This window comes from Rhinopithecus roxellana, chromosome 5 (genome assembly GCF_007565055.1).
Source record: "Rhinopithecus roxellana isolate Shanxi Qingling chromosome 5, ASM756505v1, whole genome shotgun sequence".
NCBI classification, from domain to species: Eukaryota; Metazoa; Chordata; class Mammalia; order Primates; family Cercopithecidae; genus Rhinopithecus; species Rhinopithecus roxellana.
This window is the reverse complement of record NC_044553.1, coordinates 160,691,480-160,699,310: the sequence shown is the minus strand read 5'-3', so window position 1 is coordinate 160,699,310 and position 7,831 is coordinate 160,691,480. Positions and strand designations below refer to the sequence as shown.

The following is a 7,831-nucleotide window of genomic DNA, read 5'->3' as shown; positions in this document are numbered from 1 at the left end:
TCTCATGTAGAAACTGGCTCTTCCAGCCTGAGCAACATGGTGAAACCCCGACTATACAAATAAATGCAAAAACGAGCCGGGTGTGGTGTCCGCGCCTGTGGTCCTCCGCCCGCGCTCGTCCCAGCTGCTCGGAAAGCTGAGGTGGAAGGATCACCTGAGTGCGGGAGGTCGAAGCTGCAGTGAACCGAGATTGTGCCACAGCACCTCAGCCTGGGCGACAGAGCGAGAGCCTGTCCAAAAACAAAAAAACACCAAACCTGTCTTTCAGGGCAGCTTAATCACCAAAGTGCCAAGTGTTAGATACTTAATTAGGAGACCTCAAATCGATCGGCAAAACGATGGGCTTTTAAAAATCATGCCGGGTGTTGCTGGGTAAGCATGAATTTATTCACCAAGGGCCCGATTCCCAAGCTAAGCCACCCTGAAGTGTGAAGGACATGGCTTCCGGGGAACCCAAAGGTAGGGAGCGCTCCTGAGCCAGCGGTGGGTCTGGAGACTCCCCGACCGCGCAGGCGGCGGGACGGCGTCCCCTGCGCGCAGCAGCTGGAGGCCAACAGCCCAACGGCCCCCAGGGAGCAGAGCCCCGCGATCCCGGCGCCGCCTGCGGCCGGGTGTTTTGGCAGCGGGCGCGCCGCCCATCAGGACGACGGCTCCGGTAGTCTCCCGGGCGCGCGAGACCCGGGGCGCTCCCCGTCCACGCACGACCCTCCCTCCAGGCGCGCCTCCCGCCCGGCCCCGCATTCTGCTCAGCCCAGGTGACCAAGTACACCTCACTTCAAAGGCCGCCCGCGCTCGGCAGGTGGGAGTGCAGGGAGGAGGGCGCGGGCGGCCCCTGAGGGCGCCCAGACCTTCCCGAGAATTCCAGGCCGCGCAGGCGCATTGAGGTCGGCGCGGGGGCGTGCGAGAGGCGCGGGGCGGCGATTGAGGGAAGGTTTCCCGGGCTGGGCCACGAGCAGGGCCTGCGCGCGCCAGCGGGAGGGGCGGGCCAGGGCGAGGGCGCAGGCGCAGGCGCGCGGCCGCGGCGGCGGTTGGGGAGGGGTCTTCCGGAAGGTTCGGGAGGCTTCTGGAAAAAGCGCCGCGCGCTGGGCGGGCCCGTCGCTATATAAGGCAGGCGCGGGGGCGGCGCGTCAGTTGCTTCAGCGTCTTGGTGCTGCTTTGCCGTGGAACGTTTGCAGCCTCTTAGCCAAGGTCTGAGGGGCGGTTGTGGGGGCCTGTGGAGGTGGATTGGGGGCTGGGGGCGGCTGGCGCGGAGCGGAGGCTGCGGGGGCCAAACGGGAGCCCGGAACCCGCCAGGGCCGCGCTCCCGGGCGGCCGCGCTCCCTGTTCCGGAGGCCATGGGCCCGCTGCTGTCTCCGCACGCCGCATCAGGAATGGGCTGGGCGGCTGCTCCCTGAGGCTCCGCAGCAGCCCCGGAGCTGGCGCCGCACGCGAGCAGAGCGGCCCTGTCGCTGGGGGCCCCCTGGCCGGCCCAGCTGGGGGCGCAGGCGGAGGAGGCCGCCCTGGGAGCCGCAGCCCGCGCGGGAGGGCACACGGGGGGTCGGTTGGGGACCGCGGCGCGGGACTGGGCCGGGCCTGCAGCGGCCTCCCGGAAGCGCGCACACGCTCGTGGTAGTTACCGCGCTCCGAAATGAGGTCATTCTTTGTCAGCCGCCCCTTCTATTTTCGGTTTACTTAAACTTCGCAAATCTGCAATCCGGCTTTAAAAATGTTGGGAGGACGCGGTGGAATCTCGTGTTGCCGCTGTAGACGTCCTGCAAGGTTTTAAACAGGCGCGGTGTCGTTCCAGATGCCTGAGGAAACCCAGACCCAGGACCAACCGATGGAGGAGGAGGAGGTTGAGACGTTCGCCTTTCAGGCAGAAATTGCTCAGTTGATGTCACTGATTATCAATACTTTCTATTCGAACAAAGAGATCTTCCTGAGAGAGCTAATTTCAAATTCATCAGATGTAAGTCGTTTATTAACCCAGAGTAGGATTTTGGTTTCAATATGAACTTCTTGGGGGCTGTATGCTTAGTTAATATTTTTTGTTAATAGGCATTGGACAAAATCCGGTATGAGAGCTTGACGGATCCCAGTAAATTAGACTCTGGGAAAGAGCTGCATATTAACCTGATACCAAATAAACAAGATCGAACCCTCACTATCGTGGATACTGGAATTGGGATGACGAAGGCTGACTTGATCAATAACCTTGGTACTATCGCCAAGTCTGGGACCAAAGCGTTCATGGAAGCTTTGCAAGCTGGTGCAGATATCTCCATGATTGGCCAGTTCGGTGTTGGTTTTTATTCTGCTTATTTGGTTGCTGAGAAAGTAACTGTGATCACCAAACATAACGATGATGAGCAGTACGCCTGGGAGTCCTCGGCAGGGGGATCATTTACAGTGAGGACCGACACAGGTAGGTACCTGAACACTCACTGGTTAAGTCAGTGGCAGAATGGTGGGGTGCTGCAACCCTTGGACCCCTGGGGATGCGGCGAAGTTCACAGAAATGTGTGTTTATCCAAGGATCAGGAACAAGCTAGAGCTCTGAATTAGTGTGTAATGGCATGACTTGGTGATTACTTTTTTTGGGCAAGGCACTTAGATCTGCTGTGGGAGCCTTTGCATCTGTAGTAAGGGCAAACCTCGCTTCATAGACACGTTATAAGGGTTAAGCATGGCATTGAGCACTAAATTGAATGTATTATTGAGTCAATTTTCTTTATTTCTCTTGCAGGTGAACCTATGGGTCGTGGAACAAAGGTGATCCTGCACCTGAAAGAAGACCAAACTGAGTACTTGGAGGAACGAAGAATAAAGGAGATTGTGAAGAAACATTCTCAGTTTATTGGATATCCCATTACTCTTTTTGTAAGTTTTTACATAATTGCAGAGTGCATTACTGTCTGTAGGTGACTGGGGTGACTGTACTACATCCTTAGTTCCTAGGTGTGTTGAACTAGTCTGAAGCCTGGGGAGCCTAAGCTCTACTAACTCTTTGAAGGTCCCTCGGGCTATTAATACTAAGTTGGTATATCAAATATTGATGAGAAGCTGCCTGACTGCTTCTCAACCTCGCTAATGCAGGCTTTGGCCTTAGATTGAAAATAGAGGGGCAGCGCTATGACTTAGTTCTAGAGTGCAGCAGTGATGTGATTTCATGTCTTTTGAAGGTGGAGAAGGAACGTGATAAAGAAGTCAGCGATGATGAGGCTGAAGAAAAAGAAGACAAAGAAGAAGAAAAAGAAAAAGAAGAGAAAGAGTCCGAAGACAAACCTGAAATTGAAGATGTTGGTTCTGATGAGGAGGAAGAAGAAAAGAAGGATGGTGACAAGAAGAAGAAAAAGAAGATTAAGGAGAAGTACATCGATCAAGAAGAACTCAACAAAACAAAGCCCATCTGGACCAGAAATCCCGACGATATTACTAATGAGGAGTACGGAGAATTCTACAAGAGCTTGACCAATGACTGGGAAGATCACTTGGCAGTGAAGGTGAGTGAGGGACTGATGGCTGCTTCAGGCTTGTCCTTAGATTATCATCCCACCACCCCAAATATCTGCTCTAATGCATTGTTCATTGGTACTTAGTGTGTCTGTTCTATTACAGCATTTTTCAGTTGAAGGACAGTTGGAATTCAGAGCCCTTCTATTTGTCCCACGACGTGCTCCTTTTGACCTATTTGAAAACAGAAAGAAAAAGAACAACATCAAATTGTATGTACGCAGAGTTTTCATCATGGATAACTGTGAGGAGCTAATCCCTGAATATCTGAGTAAGTATAGATAGGAAAAATAATCACTGTCACTGATTAAAGAAATACTTCTGGTTGGGCATGGTGGCTAACACCTGTAATCTCAGCAGTTTGGGAGCCCGGGGTGTGCAGATCACTTGAGGTCAGGAGTTCAAGACCAGCCTGGCCAACATGGTGAAACTCCATCTCTCCTAAAATTAGAAAAATTAGCCCGATGTGGTGGCAGGCTGAGGCATGAAAATAGCTTGAAAAACCCCCCCTGGGAGGCAGAGGTTGCTGTGAGCGGAGATTGCGCCACTGCCTTCCAGCCTGGGCAACAGAGTGAGACTCTGTCTCAAAAATAACCTCGTATCATCTCCAGGTTCTTATCTTTGCTTTTGGGGGTTTACATAGTACCAGTTTTGTCCTTGGAATGACTCAGTGCATTTGGTTTTTATATTTTTTTCAGACTTCATTAGAGGGGTGGTAGACTCGGAGGATCTCCCTCTAAATATATCCCGTGAGATGTTGCAGCAAAGCAAAATTTTGAAAGTTATCAGGAAGAATTTGGTCAAAAAATGCCTAGAACTCTTTACTGAACTGGCGGAAGATAAAGAGAACTACAAGAAGTTCTATGAGCAGTTCTCTAAAAACATAAAGGTTGGTGTAAACATTTGACCATTGGTAGTTTTCCAACTGGCCTCTCTAGATTATTTTTTTTTTTTGAATTCAGAAAGTCTTTAGTAAAGAACATACTTTGTTTTAGCTTGGAATACATGAAGACTCACAAAATCGGAAGAAGCTTTCAGAGCTGTTAAGGTACTACACATCTGCCTCTGGCGATGAGATGGTTTCTCTCAAGGATTACTGCACCAGAATGAAGGAAAACCAGAAACATATCTATTATATCACAGGTAGGGGGACGCTATGTTACAGTCATGTACGTTGTTATTATAATCTTGTAGGCTCTGTAGGTGTGTTTTCTACTCAGGTAGCACTGTTAAATAACTGGCGTTGATCTAGGCAAGATAATTAACATGAACTAGATCATTATCTGTCTTAGGTTCTGCCTAGGTATCTGGCTAGCAAAAGTTAGAAGTAGATGAAGCCATTCTTATTGTTAAAAGGTCTAAAAGTAACTTTGTAATACCTCAGGTGAGACCAAGGACCAGGTAGCTAACTCAGCCTTTGTGGAACGTCTTCGGAAACATGGCTTAGAAGTGATCTATATGATCGAGCCCATTGATGAGTACTGTGTCCAACAGCTAAAGGAATTTGAGGGGAAGACATTAGTGTCAGTCACCAAAGAGGGCTTGGAACTTCCAGAGGATGAAGAAGAAAAAAAGAAACAGGAAGAGAAAAAAACAAAGTTTGAGAACCTCTGCAAAATCATGAAAGACATACTGGAGAAAAAAGTTGAAAAGGTATGTGAATACAGCATTTCCTGATCGTTGATACCTTTAAGGTGCTTTCAAGCTTAGTCATACATGACCCATTTTCCCTTGTTTTCAACTTAATATGGAAAATTATGTCGTGTATGGTTGGGTGTGGTGGCTCACGCCTGTAATCCCAACACTTTGGGAGGCTGAGGCAGTGGATCACAAGGTCAGGAGATGGAGACCATCCTGGCTAACACAGTGAAACCCTGTCTCTACTAAAAATACAAAAAAATTAGCCAGACTTGGTGGCGGGCGCCCGGAGGCTGAGGCAGGAGAATCTCCTGAACCCGAGAGGCAGAGGTTGCAGTGAGCCAAGATCACACCACTGCACCTCCAACCTGGGTGACCAAGCGAGACTATCTCGGGAAAAAAAAAAGGTGGTGTACGTAAAACGAAATTAATTATAACCTGTGCTCTTTGGCTACCTAATGCAACATTTAAGTTCTATTTGATAATAGTATTTCCGATCTATTGTTTGGGTTCTTCAGATTTCATTTGACAATGAAAGTTTAGGGTTTAATCTTTCTAGGCTCCTAGTCATCACTTCTTGATTACAGGTGGTTGTGTCAAACCGATTGGTGACGTCTCCATGCTGTATTGTCACAAGCACATATGGCTGGACAGCAAACATGGAGAGAATCATGAAAGCTCAAGCCCTAAGAGACAACTCAACAATGGGTTACATGGCAGCAAAGAAACACCTGGAGATAAACCCTGACCATTCCATTATTGAGACCTTAAGGCAAAAGGCAGAGGCTGATAAGAACGACAAGTCTGTGAAGGATCTGGTCATCTTGCTTTACGAAACTGCACTCCTGTCTTCTGGCTTCAGTCTGGAAGATCCCCAGACACATGCCAACAGGATCTACAGGATGATCAAACTTGGTCTGGGTAAGCCTTATACTATGTAATGTTACAAAGGAAAGAAATACACATGACAGTGAAGAAAGTGGTAAACTTTCAGTTATCCAAACTTGAAGCACCTTGTCCTGCTTGGAGGCATTCAAGAATTTTTTTTTAGGGATAAGTAAGGTCTTACAAGAGCTAAGAAATGAAATTGAGATTCATATGCCCTGTAAATACTGTCTTGAAAGAAGGTGTAAACCAGGAGTATTACACTAATAGCTGGCTTTAAGAAATCTTTCTAATACAAGGATTTTATTTTGGAAACAGGTATTGATGAAGATGATCCTACTGCTGATGATACCAGTGCAGCTGTAACTGAAGAAATGCCGCCCCTCGAAGGAGATGACGACACATCACGCATGGAAGAAGTAGACTAACCTCCGGCTGAGGGATGACTTACCTGTTCAATACTCTACAGTTCTTCTGATAATATATTTTCAAGGATGTTTTTCTTTATTTTTGTTAATATTAAAAAGTCTGTATGGCATGACAACAGCTACTTTAAGGGGAAGATAAGATTTCTGTCTATTTCTAAGTGATGCTGTGGTACCTTAGGCACTAAAGCAGAGCTAGTAATGCTTTTTTAGTTTCACATTGGTTTAACAGATTGGGGTAACGTGTGTTGTAAGATGTATGTAACATGTTAACTTTGTGGTCTAAAGTGTTTAGCTATCAAGCCGGATTTCTGAGTAGACCAAATCTTGTTATCCGAAGTGTTCTTGAGTTATATACCTGGATGTTTAGAAAAGTATTTGTTACATCTTGTAGGATCTACTTTTTGAACTTTTCATCCCCTGTAGTTGCCAATTTTGCATGTACTAGTCCTCTAGAAATAGGTTAAACTGAAGCAGCTTGATGGAACTCTCCACAGGGCTTATTTTCCAAAGAAAAGTATTGTTTGGAGGAGCAAAGTTACAAGGCTACCTAAGCATATCATAAAGCTGTTCAAAAATAACTCAAGTCTTGTGGATGGAAATGTAGTGCTCGAGTCACATTCTGCTTAAAGTTGTAACAAATACAGATGAGTTAAAAGATGTTACGTGACAGTGTCTTATTTAGGGGGAAAGGGGAATATCTGGATGACATTGGTGCCACAATGTAAAACAGGTGCTAGCAGGAGATGGTTAAACACTGACCGCTCCGCCCGGGCGCGGTGGCTCAAGCCTGTAATCCCAGCACTTTGGGAGGCCGAGACGGGCGGATCACGAGGTCAGGAGATCAAGACCATCCTGGCTAACATGGTGAAACCCCGTCTCTACTAAAATACAAAAAACTAGCCGGGCGACCTGGCGGGCGCCTGTAGTCCCAGCTGCTCGGGAGGCTGAGGCAGGAGAAGGGCGTGAACCTGGGAGGCGGAGCTTGCAGTGAGCTGAGATCCGGCCACTGCACTCCAGCCTGGGCGACAGCGAGACTCCGTCTCAAAAAAAAAACACTGACTGCTCCAAGGGTTGACAGGATCTTCCCAGCATATACTCTGCAGGTGAGGGGTGGAGCTCATGAAGTAGGCACAGAAAATAGCAATGCAGACGTGTATCCCGTTTCCGTGAGTTAACACGTGTTCTCCCCTTAGTGTCCACGTTGTTTTGATGTTATTCATGGAATACCTTCTGTTCTAAATAGAGTCACTTAATTCCTTGGCCTTATAGTGTCTCAAAGTTGTTTACCAAATCTACTTAAAACTATCCTGGCCGGGCGCGGTGGCTCAAGCCTGTAATCCCAGCACTTTGGGAGGCCGAGACGGGCGGATCACGAGGTCAGGAGATCG

The 7,831-nt window shown here is 48.2% G+C and overlaps 1 protein-coding gene across 1 annotated transcript; it reads left to right on the top strand.

Moving 5' to 3' along the window:
- Nucleotides 1–1,003: 1,003 nt before the first annotated feature.
- Nucleotides 1,004–7,105, top strand: HSP90AA1 (heat shock protein 90 alpha family class A member 1). Its single transcript, XM_030930159.1, has 11 exons — nt 1,004–1,188; nt 1,787–1,948; nt 2,038–2,404; nt 2,726–2,859; nt 3,162–3,482; nt 3,598–3,763; nt 4,191–4,381; nt 4,488–4,635; nt 4,877–5,145; nt 5,718–6,051; nt 6,334–7,105. The coding sequence occupies exons 2-11, from the start codon at nt 1,787–1,789 to the stop codon at nt 6,441–6,443; spliced, it is 2,202 nt and encodes a 733-aa protein (XP_030786019.1). The 5' UTR covers nt 1,004–1,188; the 3' UTR covers nt 6,444–7,105.
- The last annotated feature ends 726 nt before the right edge of the window (nt 7,106–7,831 follow it).

Excerpts from the sequence above, each read along its gene's own strand:
- HSP90AA1 (XM_030930159.1), top strand. The coding sequence starts at position 1,787 with ATGCCTGAGGAAACCCAGACCCAGGACCAACCGATGGAGGAGGAGGAG. Across the intron at positions 1,949-2,037 it reads TAATTTCAAATTCATCAGAT|GCATTGGACAAAATCCGGTA; the intron begins GTAAGTCGTTTA and ends TTTTGTTAATAG. Across the intron at positions 3,764-4,190 it reads GCTAATCCCTGAATATCTGA|ACTTCATTAGAGGGGTGGTA; the intron begins GTAAGTATAGAT and ends TATTTTTTTCAG.